The sequence below is a fragment of the Callithrix jacchus genome, chromosome 4 (genome assembly GCF_049354715.1).
Source record: "Callithrix jacchus isolate 240 chromosome 4, calJac240_pri, whole genome shotgun sequence".
Taxonomy (NCBI): Eukaryota; Metazoa; Chordata; class Mammalia; order Primates; family Cebidae; genus Callithrix; species Callithrix jacchus.
In genome coordinates, this window is record NC_133505.1 from 26,393,459 (window position 1) to 26,417,665 (window position 24,207).

At 41.9% G+C, this 24,207-nt stretch overlaps 2 protein-coding genes across 26 annotated transcripts in view; one reads left to right on the forward strand and one right to left on the reverse strand.

Annotated features, from left to right (window-relative positions):
- The first annotated feature begins 841 nt into the window (after positions 1-841).
- On the forward strand, positions 842-24,193 carry ECI2 (enoyl-CoA delta isomerase 2). 7 transcript variants are annotated; one of them, XM_035295036.3, is made up of 11 exons: positions 842-892; positions 1,034-1,310; positions 2,879-3,041; positions 5,792-5,890; positions 6,094-6,282; positions 8,983-9,052; positions 10,757-10,859; positions 11,620-11,740; positions 20,329-20,418; positions 22,316-22,459; positions 23,870-24,193. In XM_035295036.3, the coding sequence occupies exons 3-11, from the start codon at positions 2,919-2,921 to the stop codon at positions 24,023-24,025; spliced, it is 1,095 nt and encodes a 364-aa protein (XP_035150927.3). In that variant the 5' UTR covers positions 842-892; positions 1,034-1,310; positions 2,879-2,918; the 3' UTR covers positions 24,026-24,193. The 7 variants fall into 7 exon arrangements, with proteins under 7 accessions (XP_035150927.3, XP_078224559.1, XP_078224560.1 ...); XM_078368433.1 differs by lacking the exon at positions 1,034-1,310 and adding an exon at positions 1,365-1,687; XM_078368434.1 differs by lacking the exon at positions 1,034-1,310 and adding an exon at positions 1,365-1,687 and having other exon boundaries at positions 2,897-3,041.
- C4H6orf201 (testis expressed protein 56) overlaps positions 5,990-24,207 on the reverse strand; it is a 66,243-nt gene continuing 48,025 nt past the window's right edge. For 3 of the 19 annotated variants that reach the window (XM_035295047.3, XM_035295046.3, XM_035295041.3), the window contains 2 exons: positions 14,642-14,739; positions 6,877-11,082 (listed from right to left, as the gene is read on the reverse strand). In XM_035295047.3, coding sequence (XP_035150938.2) covers positions 11,048-11,082; positions 14,642-14,739 — 133 coding nt within the window. In that variant the 3' untranslated portion in view covers positions 6,877-11,047. Of the gene's footprint in view, positions 6,514-6,876; positions 11,450-14,124; positions 14,282-14,641; positions 14,740-24,207 lie in introns of those variants that run through there. The other 16 variants (XM_035295049.3, XM_035295045.3, XM_035295040.3 and 13 more) reach the window with 12 other exon arrangements.

Below are 24,207 nucleotides of genomic sequence, written 5' to 3' on the forward strand. Positions count from 1 at the left end.
TGTCAGCTACATAAATCTAAAACGCCTAGGCATGCTTGAATAGCACACCTGGGGCACCGGATTTAGAGGGGTGGTTTTGTTTTGTTGTTTGATTCTCTGGGAACTGGACAAGGTGGCACAGCCAAGGCCCTTCCAACTTTTAAGAATTCTTCCCCAAAGAAAATACTTTGCAAATGCCTCAGCACAACTCAAAAATATCCAAACTCTGACACTAAAGAGTTGGATACCTCACAAATCACTTCTGATCCTCCGGCGTCCTACCAGGTCTGCAGGCCTTCGATTTGGGGGTGCATGACATAGCCGCTTTTAAGCACACGCCCTCAATTGCTATCCCGCCTCCCGGCTCACGGCTGGCCCTCGGGACGCAGCGACCCCTCCTCGCCAGGCTCCCCAGGGCCCCGGGCAGGGGGCTCCGAGCTCCGGCAGCCGCAGAGTTCTCAGAGCTGAGGTCCGCCGGAGGGAGCAGCCGGGCCCCAGGTCGCAGATTCTTGGAGCCAGGCCCGGAAGCATTTGTGCCCTGCCCCACGCGCCGCTGAGGTCCTTCCCGGGTCAACGTCCCCGCGCCCCACGCCCTTCTTCCACTCCGGGAATACCCGGCCCCGCTCCCCGCACCCAACTCCGGCCCCGCCCCCGCCCCCGCATCTCAGCCCCGCCTCCTAACTGCCTAGAGCCCCGGTCCCGCCCACGCCCCGCCTCGGGTTCCGGCTTCACTTTCAGCCTGACCCCGCCCCCAGCCCTGGTCGTTCTCCGCCCTTCCCCACCCCCGAGCCTCGGCAGTCCCAGAGCCCCGGCCCCGCCCCCGAACCCCGCCGCCTTAGAGCCCCGGACGCCCAAGGTCGGGGCTAGATATGGCAAACCCGGCCTGGAGACTGGCGCAGCGTTCGTGTCCGAGGTAAGCCTGGAGCCCCGGCCGCCCTGCCCAAGGTCGCCCACAGGAGACGGCTGTCCAGGCGAAGGTCGCCGCCGGTGGGAGCGCCCCCCCGCCGTTATCTTGTCTGGGTGGCTACAGAATTTTGTTTTGCTGGTTTTCCAGCGAGAGTTCGCTGGAGTGACCACCTAACGCGCGCGCCCTCCTGCACCGCTGGGCCCAGAGTGGTCAGGATGGACGCGTCGTGAGATCAGGGCTGCGGCTCTCTGTTCCCAGTCCCCGAGGTCTCCGCCGGCGGCCGCGCAGTGCTCCCATCCTCCTGGGGCCGGACTCCGGGCCCTGGAGCCGCCCCCGCTGGGCACGGTGCTTCTTCCGGCGGCCGGGCCTGCACTTCCCAGCCGGGATGCTTCTGGGGTGCAAAGCGTTGCTTGCTAAAAGTGAGGTAAACGTAAGCAGTTATCACTCGTGTGGACTTAACGCTCTTTGCTTTTTGGAGAACACGTATGCAGTGAAGCGAAGTGGCCGTGTGCGCGGCGACGGCTAGGAAGCGCGCTCCACCTCCCTGGGATGCGGGGAACCCAGCCCGAATCCGTGTATAGGGAACAAAACCGGAACATGATGGTGACCTTGAAGTGGTGGAATTATGAGTGATTTTCCAGACCTTAGGTATTTTCCTATATGGTCGTGTTTTTGCAATTTGTTTTTAAAACTCACGCATTATTTAAAAATAAATTTGTTCCACATTTTGTGGAAACGCACATTTCGGCTTTCTGTGGACACTTTAAATTTTTCTTTCGTTTTCTGCTTGGAATTTGTCATGTAAGTTGCAGTTTTTCCCTTTACAGAAAAGCAATTTAATATAAAACTTACTGTAGGCCGGGCGTGGTGGCTCACGCCTGTAATCCAAGCACTTTGGAGGCCAAGGCGGGCGGATCACCTGAGGTCGGGAGTTCAAGACCAGCCTGACCAACATGGTGAAACCCCGTCTTTAAAAAATAAAGAAAAAAAAAAAAAAACTTACTGTAGACTGATCTTACTGAATCAATTACTAAGTCCAAGGTTTGAACCTAGAGTTCATTGTACCATTTTCTAGTTACATAATTGTGTTTGGGGGGTGATACATGTTAGGTTTGAGCTTTGTAACCTGTATTATTTTAATCATCTTTGATGCCATTAACTTCCTTATTCAGGGTCATCGTCGTGAACATTCATGTTTTGCTTGTGGCCTGAGTCCTTTGAAGTTTGCCACCCCACCCCTGTTCACTGTGTATGCTTAAAAACGTGCTGATCACCCCGCGGTGCTTGCTGTTTCTGCTCTGCTCCTGGCTGGCTGGCTAAACAGCCCCATAGAAAGGGACAAGCCTGCTGAGCCCGCTTCACTGACTCCCTTGCGCTGCAGATAGATTCCCTCCCACCTGCTGAGAAGGCTGTGGCTCTGTCTGGAATGCCATCATCTGTACATAATGTCCTTTTGAACATTTCTTGTATGTTCAGCCATTCTCCCCTCCTATCACCTGTGTATATGTTGGATCACCGGTTTTGCCAGCAAAGAGGGAAAAATTGACCTGATATTAGTTTATGGGTTGTTTAGCAGTGAGTGCAGAAGCTGTTTTAGGACTTTGGGACACTGCACTAAATTCTGTGCACTTAGCCTTTGGTCTCCTGCTGTTCACTATCTTGCATGCTTTTCATTTACTTCTTGCCTATGGCAAAATTTACATAGTCATTCCTGTTTTGGCTGCTTTTATCTTTAATTGCTTACAAATACCTCACTGGATGGTTACTTTTCCCTTTATTTATTTATTTTATTTACCATGAGCTTCTGTATTGATTTCTTATCTTGAAATCCTTACAGCCAATTATTTGCAGCCAGTTTGCTAGGGCAAGTATAAAGAAAATATTTATGGACAAACATGGGATTTTGCTATGTATGGGCTGGGAACAATTAGAAATCAGGCTGCAGAAATGTGAGGGTTGGGAACAAGTAGACATCAGTCTGCCTCATTGTAGTCATCTGCAGGTTGTTAGTTTCCCAGTAGTTCAGCTGCACATGAATAGAACAGCAATGAGAGCCAGTCAGAAGGACTTTGAAAATGCAGTGAATCAAGTGAAACTCTTGAAGAAGGATCCAGGAAACGAAGTGAAGCTAAAACTCTACGCACTGTATAAGCAGGTAAATGCCAACTGTCTGACATTATTTAAAGAATGTTGGGCAAATGACTCCTTAAATAGATACACTGTGTGTTTACTAAAATGTAGCCTTAATATTTTGGGTTTGTCTTGCTCCCTCTTAAGAGTATATATATATATGTGTGTGTGTCATTTTTTAATATTACCTTGAAATACTATTAATAAAGTAACCCCTCTGTGTCATGCCAGAGTAAAAGAGACTTACGAAATATAATATTCAAATTTGTAGACCTTATTTGGCTCTTAATTGGAATAAACCAATTGAAAAAGATATTTTTAAGACAATTGGGGAAGTTTTGAATAAGGACAGAGTATTAGAAGATGCTTAGAAATCATTGTTAATGGTGTCAAGGTTACATAAATGTTGATATTTTTAAGAAATGGGTACTAAGGATATAGAGGTGAAACAGCATGGATAGTTGAAGTTCTCTAAGCACAAAAAGAAAGAAAGGGATAGATGAGGCCAGGTGTGGTGGCTCACACCTAATTCCAGCATTTGGGAGGCTGAGTCGGGTTGATCCCTTGAGGTCAAGAGTTCGAGACCAGCCTGGCCAACATGGTGAAGCTCTGTCTGTCCTAAAAATACAAAATTTAGCTGGGCATGGTGGCACACGCCTGTAATCCCAACTACTCGGGAAGCTGAGGTGGAAGAATTGCTTGAACCTCGGAGGTGGAGGTTGCAGTGAGTGATTGTGCCACTGCACTCCATTCTGGGTGACAGAATGAGACTCCATCTAAAAAAAAAAAAAAAAAAAAAAAGGATAGATGAAGCAAGTAAGGCAATTTGATAATTGTTGAACTTGGGTGATGGGTATTGGGAATTCATTATAATAGTCTACTTTGGAATGTTTGGAAATTTTTGTAACAAAATTTAGAAACTGAAGCTTTTAAGTTCCAATGTTCTGTTTTATGATGGATATAAGCTTCTCTTTCATATGGGTGTGTATAGTAAAAAATTTAACTTTGCCCCAAAAGAGGCGTGGGTTTTCCCTCAGCTTCTGGGAAGTTAATCTCTAAAGCCTGATAGGAGTGTCTCTGTTTGCCTGGATTGTCTAAACGATGTTTAGGGTGGGGGCTTCAGGTTATGCAGTCATGCACAGGTGATGGAGGCCCACTAAAGACTCTGGACACTGAGACTGGATGAACTGAGCATCTCTGGTTGGCAGGACTCCTGTGTACTGTCACATCAATTCTGGGAGAGGGGTCCTGTCCTGACTCCATGGGGAGAGCACAAGGAAACTCCATATTTGCTACTGCCCCAGACTCCATCCTGTGTTGGTCCTCCAATGACTGATTTTAATCTCTATCCTTTCCCTTAATAAACTATTAACTGTGCATTTAACAGCTTGCAATGAGCTCTGAGTGTCTTTCTAGCAAATTATTTCACCTGAGGGTGGTCCTGGGAACTCTCCAGCCTTGCAGTTAGTGTGAGTATTGAGGACAAACCCTTATCCTGTGGGCTGTGTCCCCTCTAACTTCTAGGCTGGCTGACTCTGCCAGGTGACACCATCTCTGTCTATAGAAATTCATAGCCCCCTTTTCTGCCTTTACTGCCTTTTTTTTTTCTTCTTTTTTAAGACAAAGTTTCACTTTGTGGCCCAGGCTGGATTGCAGTGGCACCATCTCAGCTCACTGCAACCTCTGCCTCGCAGGTTCAAGCAATCCTTCTGCCTCAGTCTCACAAGTAGCTGGGATTACAGGCACCCACCACTACACTCAGCTAATTTTTGTATTTGTAGTAGAGACAGCGTTTCATCATATTGGTCAGGCTGGTCTCAAACTCCTGACCTCCTTCAAACGGCCCGCAAAGAAAATGCCATAAACGTTGAGGTAATATTACCTTCCCTTGGAGTTTGTCCTGTTTTTCTTTTCTTCTTCTGTGTGTTTCATGCAAAAGCTGTAGAGTTGCAGCATTATTCCTATTTTATCGTATCACTTGTTTGATTTCTGCAAGACTGGTGATCCACTAGGCTTGGCCACCCAAAGCGCTGGGATTACAGGTGTGAGCCACTGCGCCCAGCCTGTTTTTCAAAGACTTTCTTCTTTCCTCTTTTAGCCAACTGTATTATAAAATTTTAAACATTTTAAGTGGAATTTTAAATTGCCATTTTTGAGAAGTAGCTGAATGGGATATTTTTCCATCTCAAAACACCCACTCCACCTAGCCTCAAAAATAAAATTTCATTGCTTTTTGCTTTTACTTACGTGTTCTTCAGTCAAGTTTCCTAAGGACCAGTGGCTCTGACAGCCCCCACCCTTGCCGAGGCCTCAGCTACAGTTTTGTTGCCTAGGTACCAAAAGTGCACACTGAATTAGTGGTGTTTTTTTATACCTTCAGATGGGCTTTTGGAATATGCTATGCATTTCCAAATGTTTGTTGACTACTTCCTTTAAAAGATTGTTTGCTTGAATATTTTGATTGTGGAAAATATGATTACCAATATAAAACTAATGAACTGTTAGATTTTTTAGAAAGTACTTCCCCGAAACCTTTATCCTGCATTATTTTCGTAGATAGTTATACTTTATTTCCAGTCTTTTTTCTGCTCTTTGTGCATTTTCACCAGCAACATCAAAGAGACTGGAGGGGAAAATGCAGATCAATTTAAGTACTGAGAAAGGAAAGGATTTGGGGGAGACATTCAGGCACCTATGGATTTTATGGATCTTGAATATTTAGGGCTCCAGTTTACATGGACATTTGAACATTAATTGCCCCTCTCCTTTTCACAGGCCACTGAAGGACCTTGTGATATGCCCAAACCAGGTGTATTTGACTTGATCAACAAGGCCAAATGGGATGCATGGAATACCCTTGGCACCCTGCCAAAGGTGAATTTACTAGTTCCTGTGCTTTTATTTGCTGTATTTCTAAAGAAGTTTGGTGCTTCTCATTAATCTATTATAAATGGAGCCTTTGAGGTCTTGATGTGCCTCTATTCTTCATTGCAAGGTGCTATTTATTAGCATAGTAACTTTCTCAAAGCACTTATTCGTTGACCATGGGCTAAGGCTGTTTGTCATCTTCCCATCAGGAAACTGCTCGGCAGAACTATGTGGATTTGGTGTCCAGTTTGAGTTCTTCACTGGAATCCTCTAGTCAGGTGGAGCCTGGAACAGACAGGAAATCAACTGCATATGAAACTCTGATGGTGACCTCCGAAGATGGCATCACAAAGATCACATTAAATCGGCCCGCAAAGAAAAATGCCATAAACATTGAGGTAATATCACCTGCCCTTGGAGTTTGTCCTGTTTTTCTTTTCTTCTTCTATGTGTTTCATGCAAAAGCTGTAGAGTTTCAACGTCATTCCTATTTTATCGTATCACTTGTTTGTTTTCTGCAGGAAGGTTGGTAATTGTGGCTACGTCATACAACAGAGTTGAGTATTCATTGTTTGTAGTTTGTGAACTTCGGGTAGGTTCTGATATACCCACAAGGCACTGTGACTTTCCTAATAATGGAAGCACAAATAAATTAATATAAATGAAACATGTTGCTATGAGAGAATTTGCATAGAAGCCCTCTAAGGTTGACGTAGACTGCTCCCAGAAGTATCTTCATGTCACTTAGACTAGAAAGTAGGTCTACGTGTGTGGGGGCTTCATGTTTTATTAGTAGAGGGAGAAAGGGAAGAAGGACTTCATCTTAAATAAATCATAACCCAACTCTGCTTTAAAGTAGCTGCTTCACTTGGCAACTTTAGAATTTAAATCCCTCATTGAATTAGAATGATAATAACCACTTTAGCCCCTTCTCCTTGAAAAAAAAAAGGATAGAGAATTGGATGCTTGGTGCCCAACTGGCACTAAAATTTGAGAGGACAGTGACCATTGGGTTAATAATCTCCACTGTGAGGCCGGGTGCGGTGGCTTACACCTGTAATCCCAGCACTTTGGGAGGCTGAAGCAGGCGGATCACCTGAGTTTGGGAGTTTGAGACCAGCCTGACCAACATGGAGAAACCCTATGTCTACTAAAAATATAAAATGAGCTGGGCATGGTGACACATGCCTATAGTCCCAGCTACTTGGGAGGCTGATGCAGGAGAATCGCTTGAACCCAGGAGACAGAGGTTGCAGTGAGCTGAGATCGTACATTGCACTCCAGCCTGGGCAACAGGAGGGAAACTCAGTCTCAAATAATCATCATCACCATCTCCACTGTGGCAGAAAGAGCATACTCACTTTAAAATCATCTTCAGAATTTCATGAAGTGTGATATGTGTCATTCAACTAATAAAGCATTTAATTCTCAAACTTTGTTTCCACTTTCCCCTGACTCATTTCTCTACAAACATGGTAATAATAGCTACTCTGTACAGAGTGCCTCATGAGTGCCAGCACTCTCCACACAGAGGTTTATTTAATTCTCAGAAGGAGCCTATTGTTGTCATTACTCAACAATTAAATAGTTTAAGAAGTAACTTGCTCAACTTTACATAACAAACAAACAGCAAAACCTAAATTGAAACCCTGATAGCCAGGCATGGTGGCTCACACCTGTAATCCCAGCAATTTGGAGGCCAAGGTGGGCAGATCACTTGAGGTCAGGAGTTCAAGACCAGCCTGGCCAATATGGGGAAACCCTGTCTATACTAAAAACACAAAAAATTAGCTAGGCGTGGTGGTACACACATGTAGTCACAGCTACTCAGGAGGCTGGGACAGGAGGTGGAGGTGAGCCAAGATCATGCCATTCCACTCTAGCCTGGATCTTGCAGCAAGACTCCATCTCAAAAAAAAAAGTAAAGAAACCCTGATAATCCATCTCCTAATCCTGGTCTCACCAGTCGCCCTGCTGTGTTGTGTTATCATAACTATAATAATGGTGGAATGAGTTCCTTGTGACTTCCCTCAAGAGAAATGCTTAGATGCTTATTCATATACAGTCATCCCTCTGTATCCAATGGGAATTGGTTCCAGGACCTCCTTATGGACAGCAAAATCCTTGGAACCTGAAGTCCTTCATAAAAAGGCATAATATTTACATATAACCTCTCTATAAACTCCCATATACTTTAAATTATCTCTAGAGTAATAATACTGAACACAATGTAAATGCTATGTTAAATAGTTGTTATAGTGTATTATTTAGGGACTAATGATAAGAAAAAAAGTCAGTATATGTTCAGTGCAGATACAGAATTCTTTTCCAGATTTTTTTGATCTGTGATTGGTAGAATCCATGGATATAGAACCCATGGATACAGAGGGCCAGCTGTTTTATGTAAAGCCCATGTTTGTTTTCCAGTATATTTGTATCTATAAGTATCGGCCCTCTTCATCATTCTTCCCACATTGAAATCTCATCTAAGGTTGAAATTGCACCTGTTTTAAGTGCATTAAAAGCTATATAGCTGCATATCCAAGGTTTTCAGAAGTGTTGCTGATTTAAAATTTTGAGGTGCCTTCCTTGAATAGCATTGCAGTATCTTGAAAAGTCCAGCCTTTTGGCAGTCACTAGCAGTTCCCAGACTGCCAGGGACTTCCTTGAGGTCACAATAGAGATGTTGTTTTATGGAAAGTTCTCTCTGACCACCTCCCAGTCTGCCCACCCTAGATAAGCCTCAGCACCTCCTCTGAGTTCCCTGCTGCTTCCTACTTTCCATCCCCCACCTCATTTGAACACTGTTGTCCTCTGTTAATCCCAAAAGCTCAAGGACTATGTCTTTCTTGTTCCCTTTTGGAAAAAAAGTGGTTTATAGTTGCCAGCTCCTACCATACATAGCACCAGGTACATAGCATGCACCAAGTAATTGTAAAAGGAATGAAAATTATTTTTGGTGTATTGGTCCACCGTTTTGGTTATAAAATACAACCAAAATAATGTTGTATTTTAGGCTTGCCACCTAACGTTTAATGAGTCCATTGGTTGATGATTCCTGTGTTCAGAGTTCTTTTCTTTGACTTCCCGTTATACAGATGTATCATGAAATTATGCGTGCACTTAAAGCCGCAAGCAAGGATGACTCATCCATCACGGTTTTAACAGGTGAGACATTTTCTCAGACGTCCTAATTAAATTTCTATTTTGAGGAGGTCTCTTAATAGATAGGAAATTGAGTTTAAAAGCTCCAAGATTGGGAGGACACGGCAGGCAGATCACAAGGTCAGGAGTTCGAGACCAGCCTGACCAACGTGGTGAAACCCCATCTCTACTAAAAATACAAAAATTAGCTGGGTGTGGTGGCACACACCTGTAATCAGAGCTACTCAGGAGGCTGAGGCAGGAGAATTGCTTGAACCTGGAAGGTGGAGGTTGCAGTGAGCCGAGACTGTGCCACTCTACTCTACCCTGGGTGACAGAGTGAGACTTTGTCTCAAAAAAAAATTTTTTTTCCAGTGCTGTCATACTCCAATTTATAAATATACAAAACATATGAGAAACACAGATATCCACTCCTTTGCAATTACCCAACATAAATTAAAATACATATATTCACAAAAAGACTTTCATAGGGGGCCAGGTGTGGTGGCTCACGCCTGTAATCCAAGCACTTTGGAGGCCAAGGCAGGCAGATCACCTGAGGTCGGGAGTTTAAGACCAGCCTGACCAACATGGTGAAACCCCATCTTAAAATAAATAAATAAATAAATAAAAAAGACTTTCATAGGAGCAGTCGTGGTAACCTGATTTATAGTTGCCAAAACCAGAAAACAACTCAAATGTTCAATAACACATAGATTCCAAAAGTAATTGCTATTAAAAAAAAATTAAAAAACACATGTATGAATAAATTAATTGTTGACTATTTATACAATGGAATACTCAGCAATACAATGGAATAAATGATACAAGAATATGGATGCATCTTTAAAACACAGTTCAGCAAAATAAAGACAGGAGTGTACATATTCTATAAGTCTATTCATAGAAAGTTCTACAGTAGGCAAAAGTTCTTATCGTGGAAATTGAAGTCAGAAGGTGATTGCCTTGGGGCAGGTGGAATGGTATGGCTACAAAGGAGCCTACGGGAAACCTCAAGAGTGATGGAGATGTTCTGTGTCTTGTTTTGGATGGTGATCTTCTGGGCATTTAAAATTATCAAAATTCATCTAAATGAACATTTAGGAGCTGGTTGTTTTATTGTATATAAATTATTCTTTAATCACACACACACACATATTCAGATACACGCTTTCAGTGGCTCTTCAAATAAAGAAAAAACTTCCTCGTGGGATCTACAAAGCCCCATCAGGTCTAATCTGCTGGTGCTTATCCTGTACCAACTCACCCCTGGCTTTCTCCGAGTCAGCCACAATGGCTCTTATTTCATCTACACTGGGGATAACCTCTCCAAAGAGCCTTTGCACAGGCTGTTCCTTGGTGTGAACTGTTCTTCCCAGCCCTCTTTTTTCTAGCCAACCTGGACTCTCCTTCAGATCTCAATTCAGTTGTCCATTCCTTAGGAAAATCCCCTCCTGAACTCCCTGATTAGACCAACCCCCACCTCCGGTACATACCCTCATTTGATGATGCACCTCTCCTCTGTTTCAGCAGTTGCATTAGCTACATTTATCTGTGTGTTTTTATAGATCAGTGTCCAGCATACTCACTAGTTTGTAAGTTAGGGCAAGAACCATCGCTGGTTCTCCAGTGTATTTCCCATGCCTAATCATAGAGCTTGACATGCAGTAGATACTCAAGAATTATAGAATGAATGAATGAGGGATCTGTTGATTTTATTATTTATAGGAAATGGGGACTATTACAGTAGTGGGAACGATCTGACTAACTTCACTGATATTCCCCCTGGTGGAGTAGAGGAGAAAGCTAAAAATAGTGCCATTTTACTGAGGTAAGAGTAATTGACATTTGTCTGATCCCAGAGGGCCCACTCTTAGTCATCAAAGTGGAATATAGTTGAGCAGAAGTGAAATATCTACTTCTCTGTGTCGATCCAATTAATTGTGACTTTGGACAAGCATATTTCTCCAAACTGCCTGCATCCATAGGTGGGCATTCATTCTCTCTCTTTGACCTCTGTTACCTTTTCATCCTGCTGGTCTCATGAGATTTGACTGGAAAACATAAAAGTTAGCTATAGTTGTAAACAAAATTATCTTGCTTTGAAACAGAGGAATTTAGCAAATTCTCATCCAGCCAGAGGAATGGACCATTGCCATGAATGCTGAAAGTAGGAGACTTGGAGGAACCTTATAAAGCACGGGAAAAGGTCATGAAGGCTTTATTCCTGCCACATCTGTAATCCCCACTTGCTATGATATTCCAGTGTATGCTCAGTTACCCACCCTAATCTCTAAAACTGCGGCTGGTTTCCAGCCCAAACTTACTGCCAAGAATACAAGATTTGACCCAGGATTGATGCGTAGGTCTCACTGCTTGGTTTTTCATCCACTGCCGTTCAAATGGATGTCCTGGATGAATCTGGTGGGGAAAAGCAGGGAAGTGGCAGGACAGGGAGGCATTGCCTGTGGTGGCTGTGGAAATGCCCAGCCTGCCAGAAGCCTTTGTTATCTCAGAGTCAGACTGCCTTGCCCATGCTTCAGTCATGCTGCTTTGGCACATTTAATGATTTTGTGTTTCCATTTCTGTAGGGAATTTGTGGGCTGTTTTATAGATTTTCCTAAGCCTCTGATTGCGATGGTCAATGGTCCAGCTGTCGGCATCTCTGTGACCATCCTCGGGCTATTTGATGCTGTGTATGCATCTGACAGGGTAAGTCAGCTCCCAGAAAGCAAGAGGTCAGCCAAGCAGAGTGAGCCGAGAGCCTTTGAATCCTCCTTCAGCATTGCCAGTCATAAGCAGATTACATGTGGTTTGCAGTGAAATTACTGAATTTAGATTTTTCTCAAAGTGTTAGTCTAATTTGACTGATTTTATTTTTCCTTCATTATTAACTTGCATTTTATTGTGAACACTGTTCCAACTCTGATTGTTCCAGATTCTAATCAAATTCTGCAATAGGTATTCAGTTTTCATATCACTCTGAAATACTCAGGAGACACTTGAAAATGTGTTATGGGACGGAGGAACAGCATATTTGCAGGTTGTGCAAGTGGAGATTATTTGATCCTTTTTTCTAAGTAAATGGATTAGAATTTTAGAATAAGAAGGAACTGTGAGCATTATCTACTCTCACTCCCTCCTTTGCAGATAAGAAAACTGAAGCTCTGAGAAGTTCCTCGCCCGGAACACAATTCAGCCTTGTGTTCACCATTGCATTATATAGATTTTAGTTTTTATTTTTACTGTAGTAGTAATATATATGTCATAATGCAAAATAAAATTTTGAAAGATATGAAAAAGTACCAAGAAAAGCTGCAAGGTAAAAATCACTCCTTACCACCTAGAGATAACCAGTCCTAACATTTGTGTTATTAACTTACCTTGTGTAACCAGTTCCTGACTGCTGGAACCCTAGGCTGTTTCCAGTTTTTATCATTACAAGCACCTAATAACCACCTTTAGGGTTATCAGATTGTTCAAGTGACTTATGCTTACGTGATGGTAAAATGTGCTGATTACAGTCTTCTAGGAAACATAGGCTTTTTACCACTGAAGAGATTTCTAGTTTTGTTCAGAGATATTTTCCCCACCAATAGACAGGACCATATTTTAGCGTCCTTAATTCTTTGAATTTTCTTTTGCTGGATTCCACTGAACCAGATTGGATGCACTGACAGACCTAATTCTTATGACTAGTTTTCCCATAAAAATAGCAAATGAGATTCTAGGTGCCAGGCTGCCCAACCTTTGTAGATGGAGGTCTCTGTTCAAAGGCAGAAATCAGTGTCTTTGTTCACATTCTGTGTGTTAAATGACTGATTAGGCATTGACCTGCTTTTAACAGGGTCTGGGTCAATGGTTCCTGACCTAAAATTGGGGATATTCTTTAATACTTGGAGGGCAAATATTATATTTGAATCTTGTCTGATTCTCCCACTGAATTGAAAATTATCTTCAATATACATTTTTTTTTTTTTTGAGATTGAGTCTCACTCTGTCACCCAAGCTGGAGTACAGTGGTGTAATTTTGGCTCACTGCAACTGCCACCTCCCAGGTTCAAATGATTCTCCCACCTCAGTGTCCCGAGTAGCGGGGGTTACAAGTGTATATTTTTTTGTAGAGATGGGCTTTCACCATGTTAGCCAGGCTGGTCTCAAACTCCTGACCTCAACTGATCTGCCTGCCTTGACCTCCCGAAGTGCTGGCAGTACAGGCCCGAGCCACTGAGCCTGGCCTACATCATCCTTTTAGAGATTTTGATGACTTTCCTCTTATGATACAAATTGTAATGTTGAAATCAGAGAACATATATATATATTATATATAACATATCTATTCTATATATATTATAGCATGCATAGTATATGTATATTGCATATATATATATATATATATATATATATATATATAATGCTAAAAAATTTGGCCCAAAGTAAAATTTATTTGTCAAATTGTTCTACTGATAAAAGTTTACCCAACCAAATAAACCAAGCATCAATTTAAAATAAAGTAAATTGAGGTGGGCAGATCACCTGAGGTCAGGAGTTCAAGACCAGCCTGGCCAACATGGTGAAACATTGTCACTACTAAAAATACAAAAATTAGCTGGGCTTGGTGGCAGGTGCCTATAATCCCAGCTACATTGGAGGCTGAGGCAGAAGAATCACTTGAAACCAGGAGGTGGAGGTTGCAGTAAGCAGAGATCGCACCACTGCACTCCAGCCTGGGCAACAGTGCAAGACTCCATCTCAAAAAAGTATATAAATAAAAAATAAATAAAGGAAATAAGCTAAAGGAAAAGGCTGTAGAAAAAATTGTTTTTATAGGATTTATCATTATTGGCTTCATGAATAAATAGCATATTAAATGGTGGGTTAATATTTGACCCATATAACCAAAATATTAGTCAGTGCATTTTATCTATTTTTTTACTGTGGGCAGTGGTTAATAATGCCTGTTAGCTCTGTCAGCAAATGATACATTTCCTATATAAGTTAAGAAAAAGGTATAAATCATAACAATAATAAATCTTTGAGTGCTTACTGTTTAGGCACTGTGTTAATATGTATTATAGATATATGCATACACGCACACATATTCACGTAATGTACACAGCAGTCCTACATAAGGACTCAGCCGGGCATGGTGGCTCACTCCTGTAATCCTGGTCCTTTGAGTGGCTGAGGCAGGTGGATCACCTGATGTTGGGAGTTTGAGACCAGCCTGGTCAATGTGGTGAAACTCCATCTCTACTGGAAATACAAAAATGAGCTGGGTGTGGTAGCGTGCACTTGTAATCCCAGCTACTAGGGAGGGTGAGGCAGGAGAATCACTTGAACCTGGGAGGCGGAGGTTGCAGTGAGCTGAGATCATGCCACTGCACTCAAGGCTGGGCAACAACAGGGATACTCCATCTCAATAAAAAAAAAAAAAAAGGAAAGACTCATTCCCATTTTACAAATGAGAAAACTATGACACAAAGAAGGTAAGAAACTTTCCCAAAGTCACTGAGTAGTCTGATCTCAGACCCTAAGCCCTTAACTCTATCTACTGTTCTCTTTCTGAAAATAAGCATTTTAAATGCTTCTTATTGGCAACTTTGCATGTACCTGTTTGTGTCCCTTTAGCTGCTGTTGGCAGTTTTCTCAGTTTCCTGCTTATATTCCTTTGGCTGTGTCTTCTGGGTACATTTTTTTGAATAAGTTTTCTTTTGGATAAAAAAAGATGCATGACATTAACAAAAACTTTTTAAAATATTTTGATTATCTTTATTTCTATGCTTCATATATTATACATCTTCTAACAGTTATACATTAAAAATAACACCATGTCTAATTATAGGAAGTGAAATCTAAATATTCTTTTACATATTGTAAATTTTAAATTAACATTCTTTCATAATAATTTATTCATCAAAGGCCGGGCGTGGTGGTTCACGCCTATAATCCCAGCACTTTGGGAGGCCAAAGCGGGTGGATCACGAGGTCAAGAGATCGAGACCATCCTGGTCAACATGGTGAAACCCTGTCTCTACTAAAAATACAAAACATTAGCTGGGCATGGTGGCACGTGCCTGTAATCCCAGCTGCTCAGGAGGCTGAGGCAGGAGGCGGAGGTTGCGGTGAGCCAAGATTGTGCTATTGCACTCCAGCCTGGATAACAAGAGTGAAACTCCGTCTCAAAAAAAAAAAAACAAAAACAAAAACAAAAATTAGCTGGGCATGGTGGTGCGCGCCTGTAGTCCCAGCTACTCAGGAGGCTGAGGCAGGAGAATTGCCTGAACCCAGAAGGCGGAGGTTGCAGTGAGCCGAGATCGTGCCATTGCACTCCAGTCTGGGTAACAACAGCAAAACTCCATCTCAAAAAATAAATAAGTAAATAAATAAATAAAATAATTTATTCATCAAGAAACAGAAAAATATGTCTTAAATGTAACAACACCAGAAAACTAAAAATGACAATATACTAAATATCCAATATTGAATTAATTCCAGTAGTTAAAGCCAATCAAAACACCACTGGGGCAAAATCAAGACAAATGACAGATTGAGGAAACAATTTTTCAACTCATGTAGTAAAGGCTGATCTCTACAGTATGTTTTAAAGTTTGCCTATAAAGCGATAGATCAACAAGCCAATATAAAAATGGGCAATGGTGAGGAATGAATAGGCCACCAAAAAAAGGGCTGTTAAAATCATATGAGAGAAACCATTGAGAAAGTGAAAAGATAAGCCACAGACAAGGAGAAAAGATTGGCCTCACACTCATCTAATAAAAGACTTGCAACCTGAATGTGTATCTTACAACTAGATAATAAGAAGGTAAACACTCTAACTTAAAAAAATAGTGGACAAAATATCTTAACAGTTGCTTCACCAAAGAAGATATCTAATAAGTACATGGTACGAGACTCAGTATCATTAATCATTAGGGACATGTAAATTAAAAAACCACAGTGAGACCCCACTACACACCTACTAGCAGGGTTAAAATGAAATAAACTTTTAATAGGTAGGTTTGGTGAGGATGGGGAGCAATTGAAACTTTCATACATTGCTGGTCGCAATGTAAAATGGTACAACCACTCTAGAAAAGAGTTGAGCAGCTTCTAAGTTAAATATACTTTTACCACACAACCCAGCTATTCAACCGCTTAGGTATTTACCTGTGATAACTGAAAACATGTTCACCCAGAGACCTGCACACAAATGTTCCTAACTACCTTTTTGTTAAAATTATCTGAACATTTTTATTTTTAATTTTTTTTTCAGTTTCATTGTGGTATAATTGACAAATAAGAATGGTACAGTCAGATGCTACATAACAACATTCTGGCCAATGACAGACTACATGTACAATGGTAGTCCCCTAAGATATACCATATTTTACTATACCTTTTCTATTTTTTTTTTTTTTTTAATTGAGATGAAGTCTCACTCTGTCACCCAGGCTGGAGTGCAATGGCACAATCTTGGCTCACTGCAACCTCCTCTTCCAGGTTCAGGTAATTCTTGTGCCTCAGCCTCCTGAGTAGCTGCGACTACAGGTGGATACCACCATGCCAGGCTAATTTTTCTGTTTCTACTAGAGACAGGGTTTCACCATGTTGGCCAGGCTGATCTCGAACTCCTGACCTCAGGTGATCTGCCCACCTCAGCCTCCCAAAGTGCTGGGATTACAGACCCAGCCTACCTTTTCTATGTTTAGATACACAAATGCCACTTGTTACAACTGCCTAGAGTATTAAGTATGGTAACATGCTGTTCAAGTTGGTAGCCTGGAAGCAGTAGGTTCTACCACATAGCGAGGTGTGCAGTAGTCTGTACCATCCAAGTATACCTAAGTATACTCCATGATATTTGCACAATGACAAAATTGCCTAATTATGCATTTCTCAGAACGTACCTCCATTGTTAAGCAACACATGACTTATATATATTTAAGGTGTTCAACTTGTTTTTCATAGCAGCCTTCTTCATAATAGCATTTCATACATTTCTGGTGGCAATGGCAAATGGTACAACCATTTGAATACTAGAAACTGCACCAATAGCATTAACTGGTGAGTGGATAAACATATTATTGTACATCCATACAAAGGAATACGACTCAGAAATAGCCAGGAACAAACTACTAATATATGCAACAGCATGGTGATTTTCGGAAGTCAGACTCAAAAGGCTACAGAATGTAGGATTCCACTTATACAACATTCTATAAAAGTCAAAACTGTAGGGACAGAAAACAGGTGAGCACTTGCTTTGGGTGGGAGGGAGGGACTGACTACAGAAGGGCCTAGGGAACCTTTTGGGGTTCTAGAAATGTTCTGCATCTCAGTAGCAGTGGTAGCTATATAACTGGATTTGTTAAAACTCATCCAATTATGCACTTTTATTTTTATTTATTTATTTATTGCATTTTAGGTTTTGGGGTATGTGTGCAGAACATGCAAGATAGTTGCATAGGTACACACATGGCAGTGTGTTCTGCTGCCTTCCTCCCCTTCACCCACATTTGGCATTTCTCCCCAGGGTATCCCTCCCCAGCTCCCCCCCGCTGCTGGCCCTCCACTATTCCCCCCAATAGACCCCAGTTTGTAGTACTCCCCTCCCTGTGTCCATGTGTTCTCATTTTTCATCACCTGCCTATGAGTGAGAATATGCAATATTTCATTTTCTGTTTTTGTGTCAGTTTGCTGAGAATGATGTTCTCCAGATTCATCCATGTCCCTACAAAGGACATGAACTCATGGTTTTTGATTGCTGCATAATATTCCCTGGTGTATATGTGCCACATTTTCCCAGTCCAGTCTATCATCGCTGGGCATTTGGGTTGGTTCCAGGTCTTTGCTATTGTAAACAGTGCTGCAATGAACATTCGTGTGCATGTGTCCTTATGGTAGAATGATTTATAGTCCTTTGGATATATACCCAGTAATGGGATTGTTGGGTCAAATGGAATTTCTATTTCTAAGGTCTTGAGGAATCGCCACACTGTCTTCCACAATGGTTGAACTAATTTACACTCCCACCAACAGTGTAAAAGTGTTCCTATTTCTCCACATTCTCTCCAGCATCTGTTGTCTCCAGATTTTTTAATGATTGCCATTCTAACTGGCATGAGATGGTATCTCAGTGTTGTTTTGATTTGCATCTCTCTAATGACCAGTGATGATGAGCATTTTTTCATATGTTTCTTGGCCTCATATATGTCTTCTTTTGTAAAGTGTCTGTTCATATCCTTTGCCCATTTTTGAATGGGCTTGTTTTTTTTTCCTGTAAATCTGTTTGAGTTCTTTGTAAATTCTGGATATCAGCCCTTTGTCAGATGGGCAAACTGCAAAGATTTTTTCCCATTCTGTTGGTTGCCAATTCACTCTAGTGACTGTTTCTTTTGCCGTGCAGAAGCTGTGGAGTTTCATTAGGTCCCATTTGTCTATTTTGGCTTTTGTTGCCAATGCTTTTGGTGTTTTGGTCATGAAGTCCTTACCTACTCCTATGTCCTGAATGGTTTTGCCTAGATTTTCTTCTAGGGTTTTTATGGTGCCAGGTCTTATGTTTAAGTCTTTAATCCATCTGGAGTTACTTTTAGTGTAAGGTGTCAGGAAGGGGTCCAGTTTCTGCTTTCTGCACATGGCTAGCCAGTTTTCCCAACACCATTTATTAAACAGGAAATCCTTTCCCCATTGCTTGTTTTTGTCAGGTTTATCAAAGATTGTATGGTTGTAGATATGTTGTGTTGCCTCTGATGCCTCTGTTCTGTTCCATTGGTCTATATCTCTGTTTTGCTACCAGTACCATGCTGTTTTGATTACTGTAGCCTTGTAGTATAGTTTGAAGTCCAGTAGTGTGATGCCTCCTGCTGTGTTCTTTTTGCTTAGAATTGACTTGGCTATGCGGGCTCGCTTTTGGTTCCATATAAAGTTCATGGTGGTTTTTTCCAGTTCTGTGAAGAAAGTCAATGGTAGCTTGACGGGGATAGCATTGATTCTGTAAATTACTTTGGGCAGTATAGCCATTTTCATGATATTAATTCTTCCTAACCATGAACATGGAATGTTTCTCCATCTGTTTGTGTCCTCTCTGATTTCGTTGAGCAGTGGTTTGTAGTTCTCCTTGAAGAGGTCTCTTACGTTCCTCGTGAGTTGTATTCCAAGGTATTTTATTCTTTTTGTAGCAATTGCGAATGGCAGTTCGTTCTTGATTTGGCTTTCTTTAAGTCTGTTATTGGTGTAGACGAATGCTTGTGATTTTTGCACATTGATTTTATATCCTGAGACTTTGCTGAAGTTGCTTATCAGTTTCAGGAGTTTTTGGGCTGAGGCAATGGGGTCTTCTAGGTATACTATCATGTCGTCTGCAAATAGAGACAATTTGGCTTCCTCCTTTCCTATTTGAATACCCTTTATTTCTTTTTCTTGCCTGATTGCTCTGGCTAGAACTTCCAGTACTATATTGAATAGGAGTGGTGAAAGAGGGCATCCTTGTCTAGTGCCAGATTTCAAAGGGAATGCTTCCAGTTTTTGCCCATTCAGTATGATATTGGCTGTTGGTTTGTCATAAATAGCTTTTATTACTTTGAGATACGTTCCATCAATACCGAGTTTATTGAGGGTTTTTAGCATAAAGGGCTGTTGAATTTTGTCAAATGCCTTCTCTGCGTCAATTGAGATAATCATGTGGTTTTTGTTTTTGGTTCTGTTTATGTGGTGAATTACGTTTATAGACTTGCGTATGTTGAACCAGCCTTGCATCCCCGGGATGAATCCTACTTGATCATGATGGATAAGTTTTTTGATGTGCTGTTGCAATCGGCTTGCCAGTATTTTACTGAAGATTCAATTATGCACTTTTAAAGGGTGAATTGTGTGTGCATATTAACCACATAATCTTAAAATAAATTTTATTAAGCATTGTGAAGTTATAAGGAAATCATGATTTTTTAAAATCACACATGATGCTGGATGCAGTGGCTCACGCCTGTAATCCTAGCACTTTGGGAGGCTGAGGCAGGTGGATCACTTGAGGTCAGTTTGAGACCAGCCTGGCCAACACGGTGAAACCCCATCTCTACTAAAAATACAAAAATTAGCTAGGTGTGGTGGCACATGTCTGCAATCCCAAGTACTCAGTAGGCTGAGGCAGGAGAATCGCTTGAACCCAGCGGGGCGGCGCTTGTAGTGAGCCGAGATTGTACCACTACACTGCAGCCTGGGCAAAAGAGTGAAACTTCATCTCAAAAAAAAAAAAGTCACACATTGAAAAGATGGTTTTCTTTTCTCTCCTACCCCTACAGGCAACATTTCATACACCATTTAGTCACCTAGGCCAAAGTCCAGAAGGATGCTCCTCTTACACTTTTCTGAAGATAATGGGCCCAACCAAGGTAACTTTTGCAATGTTTAAAAATAAAACTTTAATGTGTCATCTCAAGAATGAAGGAAGAGTAATCTCATATATTCTCCCTTCTCTCCCTAATATGGACAAAAGATAAGCGAATTATTTGCTCTTCAACTCTAAGAGTTTTACCTGTGGAGGAATCAGGCTATGGGAAGTATCTGCTCTGCAGGAAAATTAGAATTTATCTCTGCAACTCCCAGAACTAGGATCCTTCTCCCAGCTGATTGCTTAGTGCTAGCTGCATTGCAAGCAGCACACTTCAGCCTTGCAGCTGTGTGGCATTAGTCACTTGAAGGATCAGGGCTGTGCCAGCCTCCCTTGGTCCCCTGAGTTTGGAGGCCACTTGGTTCCTTTATGGATAACCAGTGTCCCCTAAGGATTGATATGATAACACCTTCACTTTCAGAGTTATAGTATCAGCAGATGAGAAACTTCATGGGGGCTCACCGCTGCCAGAGCCACTCCCAATCGCAGCTGCCCTTCCATCAGCCTGCTTCACTGGTGTATCAGCTCCCAGGCTGGTTAAGTGGCTGCTCAGATCTTTCACTGTGTTTCCTAGTTGCCCATACCCTGTGGCATGACTCGAAGGGGATTGTGACAAGACTAGAAGCTGAGAGGGGCTTAGCAAATATTCTTCAAGATCTCAAAGTAGGGCAGTGGGAATTGAGCCTGTTTTCATTGCCTACTAGGATTTTGTAAAAAACATGTATATGTATGTTTTTAACCTCATTAGGCTATCATCTACCCTGAATTGAACTTGGGAAAAGGGCGGAACTAATTCTAAAAGTCTTAGAGCATTTGGCTTATTAGCGCATTCCTTGGCTGGGCACAATGGCCCACGCATGTAATCCTAGCACTTCGGGAGGCCAAGGCCAGAGAATCACTTGAGGTCAGGAATTTAAGACCATCCTGACCAACATGGTGAAACCCCATTTCTACTAAAAATACAAAAAATTAGCCGGGCATGGTGATGTGTTCCTGTAATTCCAGCTACCCAGGAGGCTGAGGCAGGAGAACCGCTTGAACCCAGGAGGGAAAGGTTTCAGTGAGCTGAGATCACGCTATTGCACTCCAGCCTGGGTGAAAGAGTGAGGTTCCGTCTCAAAAAAAACCAAAAAACAAAACTTAGCCAGGTGTGGTGACAGGCACTTGTAATCGCAGGTACTCAAGAGGCTGAGGCACGAGAATCATTTGAACCCAGGAGGCAGAGGTTGTAGTGAGCCGAGATTGTGCCTCTGCACTCCAGCCTGGGCAACAGAGCAAGACTCTGTCTCAAAAAAAAAAAAAGTGTTTCTCTTCTGGAGGAGAAATTGCAAATGTAGAGAGGATATCCACTTAGTGTCCTCAGTTTTTCTGGAAGCTAACTATAAGTCTTTGCTTTCCTTCAGTCAAATAGAACTAATTTGAGTACCAATGCAGGTGAAGAAAACTCTCAGAGCCAGATCACTGGGTAGAGTTTCTAGGGAATGGAATTTTGAAAGTTTCTAAAGATTAACTCAATGATCGTGATTTTTATTTCCTTTTTTCCTCTTTAAAATAAGAGTTTATAGTGTATAAAATGGAAAAATCATAGTTGCTGTGGATTATAGAATCAAGCATCTGCTTCAGGTCCTTTCTCCCGTGGGCCCCCTAGTCTTGCCTCTCCAGCAACGACACACGCAGAAGCAGCAGCCCTTAACAGACCTTCCAGGGAGCCTGCAACAGTCTCAGCACACAGTTTATAAACGATTGCCTATTGAGGCTGTCAGCTTCTCCCTTACTGAGAAATAACAGCAACCTCAAAAGACCTTTAATAAATCTCTCTGTGCCTCCTGAAAGCAGGTAACTGAAGCCTTGTTTTATTAAGTTAATATCTTAACCTTGCTTCCTGCTTTTCATTTCAGGCGACAGAGATGCTTGTTTTTGGAAAGAAGCTAACAGCAGGAGAAGCATGTGCTCAAGGACTTGTCACTGAAGTTTTTCCCGACAGCACTTTTCAGAAAGAAGTCTGGACGAGGCTGAAGGCATTTGCAAAGCTTCCTCCAAATGTTAGTATTCATCTTTTACTTTTAAGAACCTTGAAAATAATTTCCTAAGGGAAAAATTTATTTGCCTTCAGAGAATAAGTCATAAAAACACAATACAGGTCGGGCGTGGCAGCTCACGCCTGTAATCCCAGCAGTTTGGGAGGCCGAGGCAGGCGGATCACCTGAGGTCGGGAGTTCGAGAGCAGCCTGACCTACATGGTGAAACCCTGTCTCAAAAAAAAAAATCACAAGACACATCTTTAGTTAGCTTTAAGCACATCTAAATTTGGAATTAAAAAATAACTGTAGTAATGTAAATGTAGTAATGTATTTTTTTTGTAAAAATACAGTACTGATTTTTACAAAACTTACCAAATATACCTTCCATTTCTGTGTGGGGACAGAGGGGCACTTCTCTATGGGGGTTACTTGCAGTATTTGCTGAGCGCTGTCACTTTGGAATCAGGTGAGAAGCTAGGCAGGTTAGCTACTTTACCAGAGTCTTACTGTATAGCATTTTTGTTTGTATATGTAGTAGCAAGTGACTAATTGCTTTTATATTCTTGCTATTCAAAATGTAGTCCTAGAACCAGAAGCTTGAGCAGCTACCTGGGGCTTTTAGGAAATGTATTATCACAGGCCTGCCCCACACTCACTGAAGTGATTTATATGTACACTGAAGTTTGAGAAGCACTGTCTTATATTACAAACATGGCTTAAGATTTAACAGGATTAGGGGCCAGCACAGTGGCTCACACTTGTAATCCGAACACTTTGGGAGGCCAAGGCAGGCAGATCACCTGAGGTCAGGAGTTCAAGACCAGCCTGGCCAATATCACAAAACCCCATCTCTACTAAACAAAATACAAAAATTAGCTTGGTGTGGTGGTGGGTGCCTGTATTCCCAGCTACTCAGGAGACTGAGACAGGGAGAATTGTTTGAACCAGAGAGGCAGAGGTTACAGTGAGCCAAGATCGTACCACTGCACCTGGGCAACAGAGTGAGACTGTATCTTAGAAAAATAAAAAAGAGTTAACAGGAGTAGTTAAATGAACATGGGAGAAACAAGAACCAGAATCATGCAATAATCCCACTCCTATTAGATTAACTTTTTTTTTTTTTGAGACAGAGTCTTGTTCTTGTCACCCAGGCTAGAGTGTAATGGCATGATCTCAGCTCACTGCAACCCCTGCCTCCAGGGTTCAAGCAATTCTGCTGACTCAGCCTCCTGAGTAGCTGGGATCACAGGCATACACCACCACATCAGGCTAATTTTTTTTTTATTTTTAGTAGAGATGGGGTCTCACCATGTTGGTCAGGCTGGTCTTGAACTCCTGACCTCAGCCTCCCAAAGTGCTGGTATTACAGCATGAGCCACCACACCCAGCCTAGATTAACTCCTAACTTTATTGTTGCTTTTATTTTTCCAGGCCATGAGAATTTCAAAAGAGGTAATCAGGAATAGAGAGAAAGAAAAACTACACGCTGTTAATGCTGAAGAATGCAGTGTCCTTCAGGAAAGATGGCTGTCGGACGAATGCATGAATGCAGTGGTGAACTTCTTATCCAGAAAATCCAATCTGTAATGACTACTATAACAGAGTAAAGCAAGTCCAAGGAAGGATGTGCTGTTTCTTCTGATTTCCAGTACTTGAACTAAATAAGCTTCCTTGTGCCTTTTGCAGCGCTAAAATGTCAATTACAATGATGATGTTTCACTATAGCCCTGATGAATAAAAAATTTTGTAAAACAAGCTTAAGAATTCAC

What these genes read in the sequence shown, in the direction of transcription:
- ECI2 (XM_078368433.1), top strand. Translation starts at nt 1,512, where the DNA reads ATGAGTGATTTTCCAGACCTTAGGTATTTTCCTATATGGTCGTGTTTT. An exon ending in TTCTGCTTGGAATTTGTCAT is followed by an intron (nt 1,688 to 2,878) that starts GTAAGTTGCAGT and finishes GCCTCATTGTAG; the next exon opens with TCATCTGCAGGTTGTTAGTT. An exon ending in ATCCATCACGGTTTTAACAG is followed by an intron (nt 9,053 to 10,756) that starts GTGAGACATTTT and finishes TATTATTTATAG; the next exon opens with GAAATGGGGACTATTACAGT.